This window comes from Papio anubis, chromosome 5 (genome assembly GCF_008728515.1).
Source record: "Papio anubis isolate 15944 chromosome 5, Panubis1.0, whole genome shotgun sequence".
NCBI classification, from domain to species: Eukaryota; Metazoa; Chordata; class Mammalia; order Primates; family Cercopithecidae; genus Papio; species Papio anubis.
The window spans coordinates 149,876,293-149,898,546 of record NC_044980.1 but is presented as its reverse complement, the minus strand read 5'-3'; the positions used below and the strand labels follow the sequence as shown (position 1 = coordinate 149,898,546).

At 42.0% G+C, this 22,254-nt stretch overlaps 1 protein-coding gene across 2 annotated transcripts in view; it reads right to left on the bottom strand.

The window, feature by feature from the left end:
• The window catches only part of ITK (IL2 inducible T cell kinase), a 77,205-nt gene continuing 54,951 nt past the window's right edge, over positions 1 to 22,254 (bottom strand). Inside the window, exons 9-18 of one of the 2 annotated variants that reach the window (XM_021939905.2) lie at positions 17,005 to 17,087; positions 15,018 to 15,151; positions 13,536 to 13,610; positions 11,390 to 11,561; positions 10,703 to 10,919; positions 9,400 to 9,464; positions 9,191 to 9,309; positions 6,177 to 6,334; positions 3,292 to 3,320; positions 1 to 2,588 (exon numbers count right to left, since the gene is read on the bottom strand). In XM_021939905.2, the coding sequence (XP_021795597.2) occupies positions 2,507 to 2,588; positions 3,292 to 3,320; positions 6,177 to 6,334; positions 9,191 to 9,309; positions 9,400 to 9,464; positions 10,703 to 10,919; positions 11,390 to 11,561; positions 13,536 to 13,610; positions 15,018 to 15,151; positions 17,005 to 17,087 (1,134 nt within the window). In that variant the 3' untranslated portion in view covers positions 1 to 2,506. The remainder of the gene's footprint in view (positions 2,589 to 3,291; positions 3,321 to 6,176; positions 6,335 to 9,190; positions 9,310 to 9,399; positions 9,465 to 10,702; positions 10,920 to 11,389; positions 11,562 to 13,535; positions 13,611 to 15,017; positions 15,152 to 17,004; positions 17,088 to 22,254) is intronic. The other variant, XM_021939906.2, reaches the window with a different exon arrangement.

Here is a 22,254-nt window from a genome sequence, read left to right as displayed (position 1 = left end):
TTTCTTAAAACACAACTTTAATATTGCCATATTCAACTTTTAACTCTGTGTGCTCTACAAAGGATAACACGTATTTGTAACATTTTTATTTTGAACACTAGCAGTGACTGTACATTAATAAATATGCATCTGATCCAAATATAAATACATAGTCTCAAAAGGTACAAAATGCAAAATCTACAAAATAAAACTAGAACAAAACTCTGCATAAGGGAGTTCTCTACAAACACAGGGGACCATTTACAAAATGTGAGAAGAGAAAAACCAGGCAGGAAGCCCATTTTGCGGGATAGGACACCGGGAGGTGAAGTATCTACATATGTTGAGTTAAGGCTTTGATGAATCTGAGCTTGAAAAAGATAATACCATGCACAGGGGAATTTTCTAAACCAAACCACAGAGATCAGTCAATTCCAATGTTTTCTTTCTAGACTGAATGTTCCAGAAATCATCTCTAATTAAGGGTTCCAAAAGATAATGTACAAAATTCTAAAAAGGAAACAGAGATAATTTTGGATAAGCTGAGTAAAATCATCTTCTGAATGACCGAGCTTTATCTTGAGGCTCTCCACTTCACAATAATTATAATTAAAAGTTATGCATCTGAATCTCAAGTCAGTCAAAATGTCACATGATTTAGAAAGAGCCAATTGCAACATCATCCTCTCATATCAGGGAATGTCCCTCCTCATGAAGGGTTCAAGAAGACTACAGCTGAAAGTTGGAATGATAATTAAAGGAAGGACTCACACTTCTACAGAAGAATCTTCTAAAGTTGCTTTGAAGCTCGTCTATAAACGGCTTCAAGCAACATGACTGGTGGGTTGTGAGAATTAAAGGGTTCATTAACTGAGAATTAAAGGGTTCATAACTATTAACATGACCAAGGTAAGGATACAGAGTAGGAAAAGGAAAATCCTATTCCAAGTTGGAGGGCCATGCCATCAACCACAGTGGTCTGTGCCAGAGCAACACTATTCGCTAGTGGTTCTATATTTACTTCTTTACTGACTTTCCATCTTTCCTCTCTGTTGTATTTATTCCCTCTTCAATCCCTTTCACTTTCAGTAGGAGGCATTGTCGAAAAGGAATAAAGAATCTGTGTATTGGGGTCAGACAGATTTGGGCTAGAATACCAGCTCTAGACTTTCTGGTTCCGTCACTTTGGGCAGATGTCTTGGTCTTTTAAAGTCTCAGTTACATTATTTGTAAAATGGGAATAATAATACTGCCTCATGGAGATGTGAACCCTGGGTGAACAGAGATAGTGCAGGAAAGTCTCCTAGCTCAGCACATATTCGCCTTGCATACAGAAGTGCTCAAGCCAGAGTAGGCATTCTCGTGCCTCTTAGAAGCACCCCAGTCAGTGCCTGGCTGTTTCCATCCTGATGGTTTGAGCAAGAACAGACTCTTTATTTCTCTCCTAGAATTTTAGGAGGCTTGGAGTCTCAACCTTAAAATTGTTCAATCCTAGGGCCTAAACAAGTTTCAATTGCTCGCCAAAGCAACACTGACCAACACAATGCTGCCCTCTGTTGATGAGGATCGGATAGTGCAGAGAAGGGGCTGATTCCCAGAGACTGGAAAAACAGGATGCCCCTCAGAGTCCGTATTCAGAAGTGATCATTTCTTCTCAGGATGCTGGTGGAAGCGTTCTGTGCTGAAGAAGAGACATAGTCACCTGCACAGCTTCGTATAAAAGATGAGCATGGGAGTGATAAAACCTAAGGTCTCTTCTTGTACCACGTGGTTCTCCACCGTCAGATGTTCTCTTGTTCTGGCGCAGACATCAGATACCCAACGCTCCAACCATGGGACCTGAACTGCTCACCCCAATCCATCCAACGGGTCTCACCATGCTCCCTTCAAGGAGAGAGGTAGCAGCGTACTCTGTAAAACCTCATAGAGCTGCTTCTCAGAATATCCGGCCTCCTGTGTGAGCAGCTGTTCTATCATTCTCTACGGCAGGAAGCTGTGGCTGACAGCATCACAGCAACAGAGCACACTCACTCTAACCTTAGTTAACTCACCAGTTTTCTTAGAAAAAGAGTCATGCTCTTTGTTCCCCTTGCCTCCATATCCTGGGATACTGTGTTGTTGGGTCAAATAAAAAGTCCCTGGAACCATAAACTTTAGATTCATGTTAAAAATAACAATAAAAATAGCAATCTGGGTCTTACTCATGTCTCTCTCTATTACTAAGAAGTGCAAGAATGCTGCCTGAAAGCTGTCAGGTTGAGGTTTGTGCACCACATGTGACAAGAGGCTAGAGGGAGGGCAGAGACATCATTTCTGTTCTGGCCTGGCTCCCACCTTGGTGGCTGACCCTCCAGCTGTGGCTTGACTGCCAGCTGTGGTCAGGATGCTGCTTCCATGGTGACTCAGGGACTGATGCCACAGGCCAGGCTGCCTCTGGAGGGTCCTGGGTTGGTGGCAGCTTCTAATGCTCTATGGAAGGAGGACATATCCTTCCTCCGTTCAGGATCTGCAGCCCGTGGCCTGGTACTCAGTCTCTACTAAAGTCCTGATTCTGCAATTTCAGCCAGTTGACGCAGCAGTCTGGAGAAGGCTGGCCGATCTTCTGGTCTCTGGAGAGGGAAAAAAGAATTCTGTAAGTTCCCTGTACTTGTGTGTCATAGGTAAATCCAAAACAAACCAGAATTTAATAGCAGCATCCCCTGCGGAGTTTTATATGTGTTTCCATATAGACTGTATTCCACATCCATTGTCCTAGTTTTTAACAGCAGGTATTCTGGAATCCAATAGACTAGTGTTTAATTTCAGTTGTACCATGAATTAGCTGTGTGACATTGAGCAGGTTATTTAACCTCTTTGAACCTCAGTTTTGTCATTTGTAAAATGGGAATAATAATAGTATCTACCTCATGAAATTGTTTTGAGGATTAAATCACATATAAAAATATATCATGACATTAATGCTAAAGAACATCAAAATATGAAATATCTGGGTATAAATCTCAGAAAATATCTACAGGATCTATATGAGAAAAAATTAAAAATTCTAATAAAAGAAAGCAAAGAAGATCTAAATAAATGGACAGATATTCCATGCTTATGGACAGGAAGACACTACAGTGTTAAAATGTTAGTTCTTCTCAACTTCACTTATAGATTCAATGCAATCCTAATAAAAATCTCAGCAGGTTATTTTGTAGATATTGACAAACTTACTGTAACATTTATATGGAGAGGCAAAAGACCCAGAGAGCCAATACGATAATGAAGAAGAACAAAGCTAGAAGATTGACCCTACCTGACTTCAGGACTTACCTTAAAGCTACAGTAATGACAGGATGGTACTAGTGAAAGAATAAACAAACAGATTAATGGATCAGCCCAGATATAGATCCATATAAATATAGTAAACTAATACTTAACAAAGGAACAGAGGAGAAAGGGTATAGTCTTTTCAACAAACAGTGCTGTAATAATTGGACATCCATATGTGAAACAATGACTCTAGTCACAGACCTTATACCTTTCAGGAAAATTAACTCAAAGTGGATCACAGACCTAAATGTAAAAATGCAAAATTATAAAACTTCCATAATAACATAGGAGAAAATTTGGGGGACATTGGGCTCGGCAATGAGTTTTTAGATGTAAACCAAAAGCACAATTCATGAATAAACAAGTTGATGTTGAGCTTTGTTAAAATATTTTAAAAGTCTGCTCTGTGAAAGACACTGTCAAGAGAATAAGAAGACAAGCCACAGACTAGGAGAAAATATTTGCAAAGCACATGTCTGATAAAGGACTTGTATCCAAAATATACCAAGAACCCTTAAAACTCAACAGTAAGTAAACAAACAACCTGATTGAAAAATGGGCAAAAGATCTGAACAGATATTACCAAGAAGATATACAGGTGGCAAATAAGCATATGAAAATATACTTAACATCATATGTCATTAGGAAAATGCAAATTGAAACAACAATATAATATGACTACACATCTATTAGAACCACTGAAATCCAAAACAACGAATGCTAATGAGGAACTCTCATTGCTGGTGGGAATGTAAAATAATACAGCTACTTTGGAAGACATTCTGGCAGTTTCTTAACAAGTTAAACATAGTCTTACCATATGATTCAACAAGCATACTCTTAGGCATTTGCCCAATTGAGTTGAAAATTTATGTGCATACAAAAATCTCCACATAAACATTTATAGCAGCTTTATTCATAATTGTTTAAAACTGAAAGCAAGCAAGATTTCCTTTGGCAGGTAAATGTATAAACAAACTGTGGTATATCCATACAATGGAATATTATTTAGCAATAAAAAGAAATGAGCTATCAAGCCACAAAGACATGGAGGGACCTCAAAGGCATATTACTGAGTGAAAGACACCAGTCTGCCTGAGCACTCGCACCTGTAATCCCAGCACTACAGGAGGCCTGAGGTGGGTGGATTGATTGCCTGAGCTCACCTGGGCAGTGTGGCAAACCCCATCTCTACTAAAAATACAAAAAATTAGCTCGGCACAGTGGCACACGTCTGTGGTCCCAGCTACTTGGGAGGCCGAGTGGGAGGACCGCTTGAGACGGGGAGGCAGAGGTTGCAGTGAGCTGAGATCGCACCACTGCACTCCAGCCTGGGTGACAGAATAAGACCCCATTTCAAACAAAACAAAACAAAACCCCCAAAACCCAAACAAACAACACAAAAACTGAAAGCAACCAAGATTTCCTTTAGTAGGTAAGTAGATAAACAAGCTGTGATATATCCATACAATGGAATATTATTTCACAATAAAAAGAAATTAGTTATTAAGCCACAAAAAGACATGGAGGGATCTTAAATCATATTACTGAGTGAAAGAAGCCAGACCGAAAAGCCTACATGCTGTATGATGCCAACATATGGCATGCTGAGAAAGGCAAAGCTATGGAGACAGTGAAAAGATCAGTAGTTGTCAGTGGTCTGGTGATGAGGAGAGGGATAAATGGGTGAAGGACAGGAGATTTTTTAGGGCAGTAAAACTATTCTGTCTGATACTATAGTGACAGATATATGGCATTATGAATTTGTGAAAACCTACAGAACTCTACAGCACAAAGACTAAACCTTAATGTAAACTATGAACTTTAGTTAATGTATTAATAGAAGTTCATTAATTGTGACAAAAGTATCACACTCATGCCAAATGTTAGTGAACAGTGAAACTGTTCAGGTGAGGTGGGTATATGAGAACTCCGTACTCTTTGTTAAAAAATAAAGTCTATTAATTTAAAAAAATCAATACACGATGGTTAAAAGAGGAAAAAAGTGCTAACTGAATGTCACCCATCATTATTATTATTGCAGCTAATCCTTATGAAGTGGATAAGATTTGTTTTATGCCCTAGTTTATGTCTTTATTGTTTGTTTCTTTCTGATTATAAAAGCTCTATAAGCTCATAGATCAAGCATTATTTAATTCAACAGTAAGAAAAAGGAAGTTCAGAGAATTGTCAAAGATTAATGGCAAATAAATGGTAAAGCTGAGACAAAATCCTAGTGTTCTAAATTTTTTGTATTCTATCTTGTTGTCCTACAATGATCTGAATTTTTATTAATTCTCTATTTCAGCAACTTTCCACTTTGGCTGAAATGTATGATTTTCTAACTCAGCAAAGACTAAGACTCATAGTGATGGGACTCAAGCCATGGCCTGCAATCCAAGGATGGGGTAAATGAGCCACCCGGGTGGGTACGGAGTAATTGCCTCCCCATTCATTTTAAATTGCTGAATGAATAAAATGTACTCAAATTAAGCCATTTTAATATTTTCATAGCGCAAGTGAACTTCGTTCCCGAAGTTATTTCTATAACTTCTAATGGTTTTATGATGTTACGGATTTTTTTTTCTCTTCTCAGAAAATCAAGAAGGAAACTGGCATAGGCCACACCCCATCTTCCTCTCTGAAGCTATGCTTATAGCTTGTGACATTATGTAGCAAACCAAATAACCTTTAAGGTCACCGTCAGCTCCTTTTTAGGGATGGGGGATCCATCCCGTTAATAGATCCTCAAAGTCATGTTGTTGCTAATCTATATTAGTTATCCCTCCTGCCTCATCCTTCCGAGAGGGTTCCTTTCTCTAGGGAAGGAGGCAGGTCCTGAAATTGTATACGACAATGCATGGGGAAGCACTTCCTCCACTGACCTCTTTCCAGCAGTGATTCATAATCTGGTAGACATGTGTGGAGGCCAGCCGGGGCTTGTACAACCGAAATCCGGTGCTGATGTCTTCCACCACCTCTGAGTTGCTCCGGTTTTCATACGGGATTTTGCCTTCACTGAAAACTTCCCACATCAGCACACCTACGAGAAATGGTGAGCACAGCACAGTGAATGACAAAGCTCACAGACAGCAAACAAACCAACCTGCCTCTAGAAATTACAGACTCCTTGGCACTAGGATCCATGTGCTACCTCCAGAAGTACATTGAGTCTACCTGAGGTTTGTTAGGCCTGTCTTATTTTTAAAGAACTGAAATTTCCCGACCTTTGTAGTGGAGAAGGATTTTTCAAGATGGACCCTTTGTTATATCAAACTCAAATGCTACAACTAACAGTTGTAGACTGAAACACCACGATGCAGGATGTAAATCAATGGCATGCAGGAGGTGTGACACTATAGGGATTGGGGAGGATTGTGGAAAATGAAATAAACAGTTCTGTCTTAAGGAGACAGCTATGATTTGACTCCAACCAAAGTATGGCACATGAAAATGAGGGATCAGAATTGTCACATTTTCTGATTTTTTTTTTAAAAAGAAGTCAAAAATTAAGAGTTGAACTTCTTGAATTTTAAAAATACCATGCAGACTAAGCAAAACACATCTTTTGCTTGTCTAGTTTTGACCTCTGATTTAATCCCTTTCTTTTCCTCTTCTGCCCTTAGTAGAAATGTCACACCCAGCTTTGTCTTTATCATGTGCTGATATATTCACAGGTTGTCAGAGCAAGAAGGCTGCTTGCAAATCAGCTAATCCAGAGCTTTCCGAAGCTTGTTCCAGAGAATCTTAGAGTACACATTCCCAACGCATGATCCCCAAAACACCTGAATAAAAATCATCTCACAGGCTTGTTCAAATGGCAGATTCCTGGGCCCTAGCCCAGATCCAGTGATCAGAATCTCTAGTGTTACTCAGAGGTGCCTCCGGAGTTGGAAATTCAGAACTTGACCCTAAATAAGAATGCTTATCACTCCAAGACACCATAATTTTTAGTGAAAATTTATTTGAAAATGTGCTGCTGCTAAAACATGGTTTCAGAATGATTTCTTTAATACATAGATGCATAGATGAGATATGTATAGATAAAAAAAATTGAGTGAAGTACAAAGAGGTTGACTTGTTCTGAATAGCACACTGCTAATGAGGGCAAAAAAACTTAAAACATAGGACAAAGTCAAATGGGTTGATGCAGGCATGGAGCTTTCAGTTCATCCAGGTTTCTGTTGCTTAGGCTGGTACCCCCAGTTTTTTCACACTTTTTTTTCATTGACCTCTTTCTATTCTGCATCCATCCATCAACCCCATTTCTGGACTCTCTTCAAATAACATATCCTAGGCAGGGATGAATTTCAGCCCAACCCTCTAACGGTAAGATGCTGCAGGAAATTCCCAGGCTGATACCCTTTGGCTGAATAAACCCCATTCAGAGTCAGAAGGTGAATGTGCTAAAGTGGCCATTGCTCCAAATGTCTCATTGTGGGGCCCTTGCTTGGTGCAGTGTGATCAGTTTCATCACCCATAGTGAGATGACTGTACATCAGCCCCAACCTTCCTAGTTATACACACTGGGGAGAGGAGAGTCATCCAAGAATGCTGTTAGTAAATTTCTTTCAGGTCCATTCTGTAACTTAAACCTGGTTAACAAAGTGGCTGCTAGGTTTGGTGAACAGGGGACTGTTTTAAGAAACAGGTAGGACTCATAATTAACAAACCACTTGGCTCCTAGAGATGGATAGTCTAAAATGCTGGAGAAGATTTTTAACACTCATTCTTCTCCTAAAAGATTTACCTAGCCAACCTCCCCCTGGTTTCTACTACTAGTAAGACCTTGTCAAACCCTTCCTTCATACCGAATGGCAAAAATCAATCTTCAAGTAGTTTCTGTACACAGTATAATTCTTCTTGTAATCCAAATCAAAGAGGTTCTCTGGTATATATTTGTTGCACACTTTAGTATGCACAAACTATGACTTCAGGTGACATGACAAATCCAGCAAGAACATTTGGTACATCCCGCCATACCAACATCATTCATTCATTCATAGCCCTTTGCACTTTTTAGAAATTCTAATTCTTTATCATGGCCTGCCACCTTCGTTGTCTATTGTTCTCCCAATAAGTCAGTACCCCCTGTTCTTTGGATGCACCAAGATTTTGCACTTGCTGGTCCCTCTATCAGGGACACTGTTCCCTGTCTCTTCAAATGGTGACAGCTCCCTCCTATCATTCAAGTCTCTGCTAAAGAATTACCTTCTGAGAAAGGCCCTCCCACACCACCCTATTCAAAGCAGACCCTCTCTCCATTCTAGTCACTCTGCCCCATTACTGTTTTATTTTATTCCTAGCACCTATTTATGATTGCTTGACTTTATCTTCTATCCCTTAGCTTGTTTATGATTGTTATGGTTTATGATGGTTATTATGATCTTTTGTGATTTTCTGTCTCTCCTCCCGTCTCAAATTTAGTTCCAAAAGAACAGAAGTCTTTCCTGTCCTATGAACCATTGCATCCTCAGCACCTAGATTAGCCCTTGGCATAGAATAGATCCTCAGTTCATTGTTTTTGAATGAATAAATATTAATACTTATTGAGAGATAAGTATGGAAATGTAATGTTGGACAAAACATGGTCCCTGCCTTCAAGGGGCTCATATTTGAATCTCCTGATTTCTCCAGCTTTTGACTTCACAGCAGCTGGCACCAGAACGCTGTTTTCACTTTTAGTTTAGCTCCCAACCATGTCCAATATCTCTAAAAACAAACAAAATAATGAAGACCCTTTCATAGTTTTCAAGGCCTTTCTTACGCAACCCTCCAGTGGGACACCCTCATGGTATGATACTGGGTTCAGGGTGGGTAAGGTTGTCTGCATTTGATAAAGGAAACAGCTGGCCTGCAGCCCAGATCTTGGGGCAGTGGGGCCGAGCATGACACTCACCAAATGACCACACATCCGATTTGCTGCTATAGCGACTGAAAGAGAAAACTTCTGGGGATGCCCACTTCACCGGGAATTTGGTGCCTGTGGAACTGGTGTACTGATCATCAAGAACGAACCTGGGAAGAGAGTGGAGGGAGAAGGTCAGAATGTTCCGGGGGCCTGAGTCCCATTCCTGAGACTTCACTGGCACCACATCCCTCTTTTACCTTGTCATCCCAAAGTCGGACACCTTGATGACTTGATTTTCTCCCACCAAACAATTTCGGGCAGCCTGGAGAGGAGACAGGCAAACAAAGCGGGAGAGGAAAACTGTTGATGGGTCGTCAGTAGTTAAGGAGTCTCCTATAATTCCAGTCCTTTGCTTTACTGCAGTGCTGTCATACAAGGGCATCCTGGAGCTTTACAAATGTTAATTAAGCCTCACAAATGCCTGCTAGAAGTGAACTGGAAAGTTGAATGTGTAAGATCCACTATCAAGATGAGTAAGTTTATCTCCATTCTTGAGTTCTAATTAGAAATCCTTGGTGTTGTCTAACCAAGGATAGGCTCTAATGCAACCTGATGTGATAGGAAATGTTAACATCAGGGATAACAGGAAGAAAGCGTCTCCCAGTTGACTAGATTAAGAATGTTTTGATGTTGTTAATCCTCTTAAAACTATTCTTTAATAAGGAGAGTATCTGACCCCAAATTAGTATTATACAATGTTGCTTTGAAAGAGCCCTTAGAGATAACACCCCAGTGTGTCTCCATTTTTTTTTTTAGATAGAGTCTTACTCTGTTGCCCAGGCTGGAGTGCAGTGGCATGATCTCAGCTCACTGCAACCTCTGCCTCCTGGGTTCAAGCAATTCTCCTGCCTCAGCCTCCCGAGTAGCTAGGGTTACAGGTGCCCGCCACTAAGCTCAGCTAATTTTTTTGTATTTTTAGTAGAGATCGGGTTTCACCATGTTTGCCAGGCTGGTCTTGAACTCCTGACCTTGTGATTCACCCACCTTGGCCTCCCAAAGTGCTGGAATTACAGGCATGAGCCACCACGCCCGGCCGTATGTCTCAAATTCTAATGTGCGTACAAATCACATGGGGAATGTGTTAAAATGAATATTCCTGAGTCCCAGCCACCAGAGATTCTGAGAGGAGCTTAAGGGCTTCCCCAGTGTGATTCTGGTAGACCCTTGAATAACACCTTCAGACAAACTCAGTTTCCTCAATTTACCAGGAGGAAACTGAGTCACAGGGAGGTTAAGAAGGAGTGGCAGTGATTTCCATTTTGGAAGAATATAAACTGAAATGCAGGAGGTGAAAGACTTTGGACTGGGATTAGGGCCCAGAAGTAAGTCCTCATGCAGCACTTTCCACTAGGACCACCCAAAGTAGGTGAAGGAAGGGAGAAGTTGAGAGAGGAAAGGAGATTGTCTGTGATGTATTATTTATTAATGCATTCCCAGTCATTTCAGTGAGACCTGTCCCTTTACCCTGGACCTGTGGGTGTTCACCCTGCGTGCTCATACCAAGTCTCTGTGGATGACACATGCCTCTTCCAGGTAGGCCATGCCCTCACACACGTCCAGACACATGCCCAGCAGGGTCTCTGCCGCAAAAAGTCCCCGCTGGCTGCGTAGATAATCTGACAGGCAGCCGTGCTCCATGAACTCAAACACCAGGCAGATGGGGGCCTGCTCCAGGCACACCCCATACAGCTGGACCAGTTTGGGATGAGACAGTTTCCTGGAGGAAAAAGACAAGGGGTGAGATGGCCTAAACTCAGCCTCCCCAAAATGCCGAAAATATTATGGTACCAAAATAGCCAATGGTCATTTTGTCTAATTTATGGTTTGGATGAAAATAATATTCATTCCCTCCCCAAAACAAAAACATGTCATTGGAGCTGAGACCTGACAAATGGCAAGGAGTCAGCTGTGTGTGTGAAGATGAGCAGAGGCCAGTGTGGCTGGCATGTCATGGACCGGAGGAGAGATGGGTAGGAGCTGAGAAGGGGGAGGTAGGCATGATCAGATTATGGTGGGCCTTGGAGACCACTGTGAAGAGTTTGATTTTATTCTTTGTGCGATAGGAAGCCACTGCCGGGAGCTTGCACAGGGAGATAGTACCCTATGGCATTTGAATGGCATTTCAAGAACACGGAACTGATGTTCCTCCACCCAGAGTTTCTGCATATCCCTGTTTCGAGCACTCACATCATGACTTCAGCCTCCTCTATGAAGTCTTCTTCTGACATAGCCCCTTCCCGAATGGTTTTGATAGCCACCTTGTCCTTGTTGAGCCAGTAGCCCAGATGCACCAACCCAAACTGCCCACTGCCAATCTCTTGTACAAAAGTGAGCTCTGAGGGATCAATCACCCATTTCCCTGGAAGAGAAAGAGAGAGTTCCCTGGGGTCAGCAAGTGGTAGATACAAGGTACTGGGATACCAGGGGATTATAAAGCCCTATCTAGAATTTTAGCCTATGTTAATATAATTCAAAGATGGCAAATAAATAATCTTTTTTTCCCACCTAATAACATAGGATATGCTAGAAAACTATGAAAATATGTGTGGGAAGGTAACATGGAAAGAAGAAGGAGAGTGGCATTAATCAAGATATTAAAGAAACCATGTTAATCAAAATATTAAAGAAAGGGTTCTTGCAATGTCACAACCATTTTCTATGTCTGACTCTAAAGTTTTTATTGTCATTTTTCACGCTAAGTAAATTTCATTTGAGCTGATCATTCTTTCATTCGTTCATCTATCAAGCGCATCTGCTGTATACGCAGAACTCTATTAGGCCTTACTGGAGCGGAGGGGCAGTTAAAGAGACAGATTCAAAGACAGTTTGTGCAGAGGCACAATCTAGCACAGTGTCTGGCACATGGGAGGTTCTCAAGAAAAGTTTAACAAACAAATACGAGATTCCAAGGCTCAGTTTCCTCACCGACCAAATGCGTGGGCTGACCAGATAATATCTGAGATCCCATCCAGCATGGACACATTAAGATTCTACATTTATTAGAACACCCTTATTTTCATAAGGAGGCTAAAGAAGCATTATCCTTTTCCAATGCTTGGTCTGGTACCTAAACAGCAAGATTTCCACTGCTTTGGGGCAGAGACTCAACAACAAGCAGTATTGAGCACCTACTATGTGCCAGACATGGTGCTGGTTAGGGATAAAGAAGCCCATGCGTGGTAGTGGTTCTCAAAGTATTGCCCTCTGACCACCTGTATCAAAATCACCTAGCATGCTTGTTTAAAATGTAGACTCGGCTGGGCACAGTGGCTCATGCCTGTCATCCTAACACTGGGAGGCCGAGGCAAGAGGATTGCTTGAGCCCAGGAGTTTAAGACTAGCCAGGGCAACATAGTGAGACCCTGTCTCTACAAAAAATTTTTAAAAATTAGCCAGGCATGGTAGCGTGTGTCTGTAGTCACAGCTACTTGGGAGGCTGAGGTGGGAGGATCGCTTGAGTCCAGGAGGTCAAGGCAGCAGTGAGCCGTGATTACGCCACTGCATCTGCAGCCTGGGTGACAAAGCAAGACCATGCCAGAAAAAAAAAAAAAAAAAAAAAAAAGCAGACTCCTAGACCCTATCAAGGATTGTGTTTTGGTGAGTGTTTGGATAGGAGCCAGGAGTCAACATTTTTAATAAGCATTCTAGAAGACTTTGATGCACACTGAAGTTTGAGAACCACCAACCTAGGAGATAAGAAGTGAAAATTAGGCAGCCTTCTGCCTAATCCACAGGCAGCGCACAGTTGGGGCCAAGGCTATGCAAAGCCATATGCCTTCAGAGTCCAGGCAGATAATCCCAAGTGAGTGAAGCAATTCCATAGGACAAGAAAACATAGTAGGGGCTGCAGCACTGGAGATCATGCCACGCCTAAAGGCATTCCAAAGAATTTTAACACTCTCTTATGCAGACAAATACTTCCAGATGCTGTCAGCTTGCAGTTCTTGCAATAGTCTGCTACTCAGCCAACTAGATGATATAAAAGTTCTAGAAGATAGGTGGAAACACAGTGCTAAGGCATGGTTTTCTAATATTTTTCTAATAGCATTTAGTAGAGTGCTCTGTACAAAGTAGGTGCTTAATAAACACTTCATTAATGAACTCTTCACTAAAACCAATGGCCACTGGCTTGACCTAGAGAAATATGCTTATGTATGTACTTCTCTTACACACAATGTAAATATTCATTAGTGCCATCATCTCTAGATATGTAATATACTTGTTTTAATGGTGATTTGTAGTCTGGGGAACAGGTAGGCTCATGGCCAGTTTATTCAGAATTTGCCCCAGACCTCGAGGGACATGAGTTTACATTCCTGATTGTACTGCTCACCGTATCTCAGTCCTGCTGTAACTGGAGCTTTCTGCCTCCCAAAACACACTGGATACCGGAGTCGAGTCACCAGGCCTGGGATGATTGAAAAGCCAAGAAGCAGTGGTTAGGGCTTTGCTGTAGCAACCATCTACCTTAAATCACTACAAATAATAATAATAATAATAATAATAATAATCAGATGCAAAAGCTAATTTTATTCTGGAAAACAAATCCCAAAGCCTAATTACTGATATCGCGCCCTCCTTGAAAACATCATAGGCACAGATGGGCAGGTGGTAAAATTTCATGATTTCCATAAGATAACTTGCTAATAGAAGATATATAATATAATTAAATATTTGTCATATTTTTCTATTTGTATATTTGTTTATTATTTATGGTCAAAACGAAGCCAGGGTGGGCTTTTGCCAGTTTTCATTAAGTCTCCTGTGTGGGTGCTGATATCGTTTGGATGTTTGTTCCCTCCAAATCTCATGTTGAAATGTAATTGCTGGCTGGGCATGGTGGCTCACACCTGTAATCCCAGCACTTTGGGAGGCTGAGGCGGGCAGATTACCTGAGGTCAGGAGTTCAAGACCAGCCTGGCCAATGCGGTGAAACCCTGTCCCTACCAAAAATACCAAAATTAGCCCGATGTGGTGGCACATGCCTGTAATCCCAGCTAATCAGGAGGCTGAGGCAGGAGACTCACTTGAACCTGGGAGGTGGCGGTTGCAATGACCCAAGATTGAACCACTGCACTCCAGCCTGGGCTACAGAGCAAAACTCTGTCTCAAAAAAAAAAGAAAAAAAGGAAAGGAGGTGGGGCCTGGTGGGATGGGAGGTATTTGGGTCATTGGGCAGGATCCCTCACAAATGCCTTGGTGCTGTCCTTGTGATAATAAATGAGTTATCACTCTGAGTTCATGCAAGACCTGATTGTTTAAATGTCTGTGGCACCTTCTCCCTCCTCGCTCATGCTCCTGCCATGTGATACTCCTGCTCCCCTTTTGTCTTCTGCCATGACTGAAAGCTTCCTGAGGCCTCCCTAAAAGCCAAGAAGATGCCGGCACCATGCTTCCTATAGAGCCATGGACCAATTAAACCTCTTTTCTTTATAAATTACCCAGCCTCAGGTATTCCTTGATAGCAATTCAAAAAAGCCTGACCCAGGTGCCTTTTGCCTTTGTCCTCTAGAGCAGCAGTCCCCAACCTTTTTGGCACCAGGGACCGACTTTGTGGAAGACAGTTTGTCCATGGATGGGTGTGGCAGGGGGTTGCTTTCAGGATGAAACTGTTCCATCTCAGATCATCAGGCATTTGATTCTTATAAGGAACGCACAACCTATCCCACAAGTGCTGTTCACAATAGGGTTTGCACTCTTATGAGAATCTAATGTAGCTGATTTGACAGGAGGCGGCGGTCAGGCAGTAATGCTTGCTCACCTGCTGCTCACCTCCTGCTGGACGGCCCTGGTCCACCCCTGCTTTAGGGCTTACCTCCTCCGTTATGTTGGTGATAGTTGATGAGAAGAGGGATGGAATCGAACACAAACTTTTCAGCCACATAGTATCGCTTAGGATTGTCATTTGTTTCCTTGATGTGATAGTGCTTTATACAGGGGTTGTTCTCACTTAAACAAATGAAGCATAAATGTAGTGATTATTAAGAAGCAATGTTGAGACAAAAAAAAAAAGTCTACTAGTATTAAGTTCTTATTATCTTTGACTTGTAACCTCTCACAAGATGGTAGATATTGTTCAGCTTGTAAGTCAGTGTTGACAGGTTGGCCCTGGGTGCTGCAGTACTGTGTTTAAAAGGACTCTGAGGTTGTGTCTGGACCCAGTGGACAGCAGTGTTGTGATGGATTGGTGATGGTTCTTCCACTGCCACAAAAGGAATGAAGGGAAATATTTGCTATGTGAGTGCTTTGCCTGTTCTGTGAATTTAACTGATTGCCAGCATACGTTCAGAAGGCCTCTATGACCCCTTCACACTTACTTGACTTTACGCTGCACAGGATGAACCTAACAGGCCCGACGACTCTCCTTAGAAGGGCCTGCTTGCACGCTTAGCCCTTGGCTGGTGTTGGGGAACAGGGATTTCGGGAGGGCTCTTTCTCTAACTGATAAGGGTGGTGAGCTGTGCCTAAACTGTTTGCTAGAAACAGTGTGATTTAAGGTGAACTCTTGTTTTCCTTTTGGGTATCTGGAATTTTGGCATGTGCTAGGCAGGGGCTGTCTATGGAAACAGCCTCCAATAAAAGCCTTGGGCACGGAGTCTCTGATGAATTCTCCTGGTGGACAGTGCTCACGTGTGGTTACAACTTGTTGCTGGAGAAATTAGGCACATCCTGTGTGGCTCCAATGAGAGAGGACTCTCGGAAGCTTGTGTTTTGTGGCCTCTAGATTTTGTTCCATGTGTCTTTTCCCTTTGCTGAGTTTGCTTTGTATCAATTTGTTGTATTAAATCTCAATAAGTCTTAGTCCTGTAAGGCCTCCTAGTGAGTTCCTGAAGCTGGGGGTAGTTGTGGGGAGCCTCAACACAGACTGTATGTTTCATCCCTTTGCCATCATACCTGCGGGATTGAAGGTCACCTCCTTACTATCTCCCAGCCATGGCAGAGGCACAGCCCCTGTGTTCCCTCCCATCCCTGGATCAGGCCCTTCCTCTTTGCCACCTGCCCTTGCTCCACGTCCTGCTCACAGTCTCAGTCTTCCAAAAAAATTTTCCAAACACACCTTAAAAATTATTTGTCTCTTCTCTTAATTCTGACTGCACTTTGGTCATTGTCAAACAGCTTAGTTCTAACTAATGTTCTAATTAGAAGGGAATTTGAGCCCTAGATAGGTTCTTAGACATTGTTTTACAGAGAAGAAACAGGCCCAGAGGGGCAGAAAAGCAGCAAGGGTCTTGCAGTCCAGTTGGCTGGAGGCTGGAGGTGCCTTGGCCCGTTCAGACCCACGGCCGTAGGGAAGCACCATCAGCTCCTCAACCTCGGTTTCTTCTGTGTGAAATGAGCATAGTAATACCTGCCTTCAGGGCTTCTTAGGATTGGAAATGGTCTGCATATTTTCTGGCACATAATAAAGATTCAGTTAACGGTAGGTAGTTTTATGAGCAGAGCCAGAAGTGCAGTTCATATATTTTTGCTTCCAGATAGAAATATCTCTTCTGTTATTCTATGTATTAAATTATATACTCATCCAATACAGTGCCAAGCATTTTATGTCTTTAGAACTCTAAAATCGGAGATGCTAATTGAAAGAGGACCTGGCGTCCACCCCCAACTCTGTCACTTTCTAAATCTCTTAAGTTCTATCCTTGATCTCCATGGCCTTGGTTTTCTCAGAGTGAAGAGGGAAAACAGACCATTTCTAGTGAGCTTCTACCTCTTGCACTGTCTGACTTTGTCATCTGTACCCCAATGCTCACACACTTCAGAAGTGTTTCTCTCCACTTTGCTGAGCAGAGTTAGCTCCATACCTTACAACAGCCTTGGTGAAAACAGACACGGTGTATGTTCCCGGAGTTCTGGAATCTCTTACCATGAAGGCTCCTTCTTTGCCCTGGTATGGTTAGAAAGAATGGAAGGTTAGTGATCTCAGGAAGCCAGGCTTATTCCTCCAGCTCCCCTTTCTTGCCCAGAGAAGGAGGAAATACTGTAGGCCCACTTGGCATAGAGCAGATTTCAGTAAGAATGGCTACCGTTTCATTTACTCCTGTCCTTCAGTAGATATTCCTTGGTCTCCGACGTGGATCCCAGACTGTTCTCATGCTGACATGAACCATGAATGGAGACAGAGAGACATAAGCTCTGCCCTTTTAGAGCTCCGCATGGATCAGACTCTTTACAGATATTTTCCAACTCTTACCACAATATTGCTGTCTGGATATTGGTATCCTTAACTGCCAACGACACTGAGTGCCAGAGAGCTTAAGTGGCATTCCTGCCACCCACAACTAGAAAGTGACAGAATTGGGATTTGAACTCTGGATTTGAAGCAAAGCCCAGGCTTGGTCTACTACTCCAGATGCCTCCTTTCAAAGAAAGTTAGAAGCTGCTTCTCCATTCCCCTACAAAGTCACAAAACTGTCCTGAAAACTTCATCAGTGTCTTAATGGGAATATAAAACTTTTACATTTTTTTTTAGATTCAGAGGGTATGTGTGCAGGTTTGTTACATGGACATATTTCGTATTGCTGAGATTTGGACTTCTATTGAACCCATTAGCTAGATAGCGAACATAGTACCCAATAGGCAGTTTTTCAGTCCTTGTCACTCTCTCTTCCTTCCCACTTTTGGAGTCCCCACTGTCTATTATTCCTATCTTGATGTCTGTTTAGCTCTCACTTATAAGTGAGAACATGTGGTATTTGGTTTTCCGTTTCTGTGTTAATTCACCTAGGATAATTCCTCCAGGTGCATCTGTGTTGCTGCAAAATGCACAATTTTGTTCTTTTTTAGGGCTGCATAGTACCCCATGGTGTACATGTGCCAAATTTTCTTTATCCAATCCACTGTTGATAGGCACCTAGGTTGATTCCATGTCTTTGCTGTTATGAAGAGTGCAGGTGTCTTTTAGGTAGAATAATGTATTCTCTGTTGGGTATATACCCAGCAATAGGATTGCTGGGTTGACTAATAATTTTATTTTTAGTTATTTGAGAAATCACCAAACTGCTTTCCACAGGGGCTGAACTAATGAACATTCCTACCAACAGTGCATAAGGATTCTCTTAATGATAATATATTTCTTAGGCCCCTTCCAGAGTGAGAATTTGCTGCAGGGCAGAAGGCAAAAACATTAAGCTCCTGGTTTCATGAGAGAGGTGGGAAGAAGGGAGTGCCCTGAGAATGTAACTTTCACCACCCTGACAATTTTGCCAGCACTGACGAAATAAGCACTAATAAATGGACATACCATTGTATTCATTCTTGGTGGAAATTAAAAATAAGAAATCTATTTTAAGTCCTTCGTATCTAACACTCTGTTCCTACTCCGCTGTAAATTTGCGCTGGTAACATTTATTAAGCCTAATATTATGATTCACTTAACTTAGACATAGTGAGGGCCCCAAGTAAAGGTCAGAGTTAGACAAGATCCTTGTGCAGATGGCATACACTTGGAGCATAAGGAACAAAGTATATAGAACCTACAACAACGCAAATCCCTGTATCCCACAACTACAAAGATGGTTTGCTTATGGGTGCACACCTGTGCACACACACAGTAGCCCATGCTAATTGTTTGAATTTTAGAATCTCTGGGTTTAAAACGAATTTTCTTTTCTTTTTTTTTTTTTTTGAGATGGAGTCTCATTCCGTCGCCCAGGCTGGAGTGCAGTTGCGCAATCTCAGCTCACCGCAACGTCCACTTCCTGGGTTCAAGCGATTGTTTTGCCTCAATCTCCCAAGTAGCTGAGACTACAGGTGCCTGCCACCATGCCTGGTTAATTTTTTGTATTTTTAGTAGAGATGAGGTTTCACTATGTTGGCCAGGCTGGTCTTGAACTCGTGACCTCCAGTGATCTACCTGCCTCACCCTCCCAAAGTGCTGGGATTATAGGTGTGAGCCACTGCGCCTGGCCTTAAAAGGAACTTATAAAGATGAGTAACTGTATAAGCTTCAGTTTCCTCATCTGTAAAATGACCGTTGGAAGGTTGTTGGGAGAATTAAGGTAATGGGCCTAGAATTGCTCCTGGAGTACAATACCAGGACAAGGACTATTAGGGTTATTATTGGCCATTATTATCACATGCTATGGTATGCTACTTATTGGAAGTAATTATTCCATTGTCAGTCTCCATCTGAGGCATGTTGGATATGTTAGGAGTATTTTTCTTGCTTTCTGTTCTTATAATTTGAAAGTGACCTTTCAGAAGATAATCTCAACACACAGGTTAAGTTATTGTGAAAAGATGAACTGATAATTCATAGTCTCGTTACGCTGCGTTATATTTTAACAGTGTCTCTGATGTACCGCCATCTTTCAGTCTGGAGGTGGTGCTTTTCTTCTCTGGAAACAAACCAATTATTAAGTCAACATTGAGTCTTCAATGACAGTTTATAATGTCTGAACTTCAGGTCACCCCATGTGTGAGGTGTTGTAAGGTGTTCTCAGTGAATTACAGAGTACCCACTTCCAAGGAATTCACCATCTACCTAGATGGGTAAAGACAGAAGAGAAACTGCTGAGATTGGAGGCAGAGTGAGAACAGAGCCACTGGAGAAGTAATAATACTAATAATAACATTTGACCTATAAGGGTTCAAAGGCAAGAAAAACCATTTTCCATAGCTAGGGCGAGGGAAGGCAGGAGAGACTTCTTGGAGGAGGCAACATTGGAAGAACGGATACAGCACATTAGGAGATGCTTTTTAGTGGCTCCCAAACATGGGTAAGTCCCAGAACAACTTGGGTGCCACCTCTAGAGGTTTTGATTGGATAGGCCTGGAGTCCAGCAATTTGTATTTTTAAAAAGCTCCTGCAGTGATGCTTATGATCACCCAGGTCCCCCTTAAGTGGAGTTGTTAGTTTAAAAACATTTATTAAGCATTCAATGTATTCATTCATTCATTCAACAAATATTTATTGAACAACTACAAGGGGCTAGATACACTTTTGGGTGCCTAGGTACAGCAGGAACAAGATAAAGCGTTTATAGTGTAGTGGCAAAATATGTATGAGGCAGTATACCAGGAGTTTTAGTTCATAAAAAGGTGTAATGAATCAATTCATCTCTTTTATTATTATTATACTTTAAGTTCTGGGATACATGTGTAGAACGTGCAGGTTTGTTACATAGATATACATGTACCATGGCGGTTTGCTGCACCCATCAACCCGTCATCTACATTAGGTATTTCTCCTAATGCTATCTCTCCCCAAGTCCCCCACCCACCAACAGACCCCGGTGTGTAATGTTCCCCTCCCTGTGTCCATGTGTTCTCATTGTCAACTCTCACTTATGAGTGAGAACATGCGGTGTTTGGTTTTCTGTTCCTGAGTTAGTTTGCTGAGAATGATGGTTTCCAGCTTCATTCATGTCCCTGCAAAGGACATGAACCCATCCTTTTACCAACCCAAATGCCCATCAGTGATAGACTGGACAAAGAAAACGTGGCACATATGCACCATGGAATACTATGCAGCAATTCCTCTCTTAAAGGTCCTATACTTATTAGATAAAAAGACTCTAAATACACCTAGAAATAATACAGCTATTGTTTCAAAAACAGCATACAAAAACAGTGAAAAATAGCAAGAAAATGCCATTCAATTCTATCCAGAATCTGGGCTAAGTTTGAAGTTTGCCCTCATATTTACCTAAGGAGGAGAAAAGAATTTGGTAAAGTAGCTCAAAATATTAGTAAGGAGTCTGGGCATGGTGACTCATGCCTGTAATACCAGCACTTTGGGAGGCCAAGGCGGGTGGATCACCTGAGGTCAGGAGTTCAAGACCAGTCTGGCCAACAGGGCGACACCCTGTCTCTAGCAAAAATACAACAACGAGTTGGGTGTGGTGGCATGTGCCTGTAATCCCAACTACTTAGGAGGCTGAGGCAGGAGAATCACTTGAACCCAGGCAGCGGAGGTTGCGGTGAGCCAAGATCAGGCCACTACACTCCAGCCTGGGTGACAGAGCAAGACTCTGTCTCAAAATAAATAAATAAACAAGCAAACAAACAAAACAAACAACTCCCCTCCACATTCATATATATCAATAAGGAGGAATGTTTCAACTGCCAGAGCAAGCAAAATGAACTTAGCACCTCACAAGAACTGCCGTAATACAGGAATCATCTCTAGGAAATTATTAATGTGGGCTGTTTGAAGTGCTCCTCAGACAACATTAACTGATGTGTGATTTAATATAACAAAACTACACTTGTTTAAACACAGTGTAATTCAGAGTTTTAATTAATTTTGCACTCCACTCAATTAGCTCATATTAATCAAGTTCTACTTTGTTATCCATTAACATAGACTGGCAGTGCCAGGTTTGAGCTGGCCACATTTGCATTGTAAATTTAACTTGAGAAAGCACAGATTCCCAGGAACTCATGCTGGAGACTCTGATTCTGTGGATCTGGAGTGGGACCTGGGAATCTGTACTTTTGAACATTTCCCAGCAATTCTAAAAAATTCAAAAAAACAATTCTGTATTTTTGATTAAATCAGGGATGGCAATTCAATCCAATGCTCCCCTTCTACTCATTGATAAACTGAGGCCCAGAAGGAAGAAGAGAGGTCCCCAAAGTCACACACTGAGTTGATGACTTAAGGAACTAGAGCCCAGTACCTGCCCCCACCATACCGTGTTTTCTACTTTTCTCTTCCCTTTCTCCCTTAATCTTGACATCCCTGAGTAAAATCAGTCCTGCTATGCATGGCTTTAAAGAATAACTATTAAAACAAGTGCTGTGTTCCATCTGGACTCACAGCCCAGCCAGGCTGAATCAGAGTCATAAGCACCTCTGACCTACACCGAGAAGAAGGCATGGCAGACCAGCCCTGATGGCACTCCATGGCCAGCCATCACCACTCATAAAGACTGCTGCAGCTGTGGTGATGTCTGCATGCCAATGCCAAGCCCAGGTTTCTCATCCTGTGGTTTGCTAGTCCTGTAAATTCCCAGAATATTTTCACCAGACACGAAAACTATTGTTAATCCAACCTATTAATCCACTGCATGGCCATAAAACACAGCAAGGCTGAAAAAACAATACAA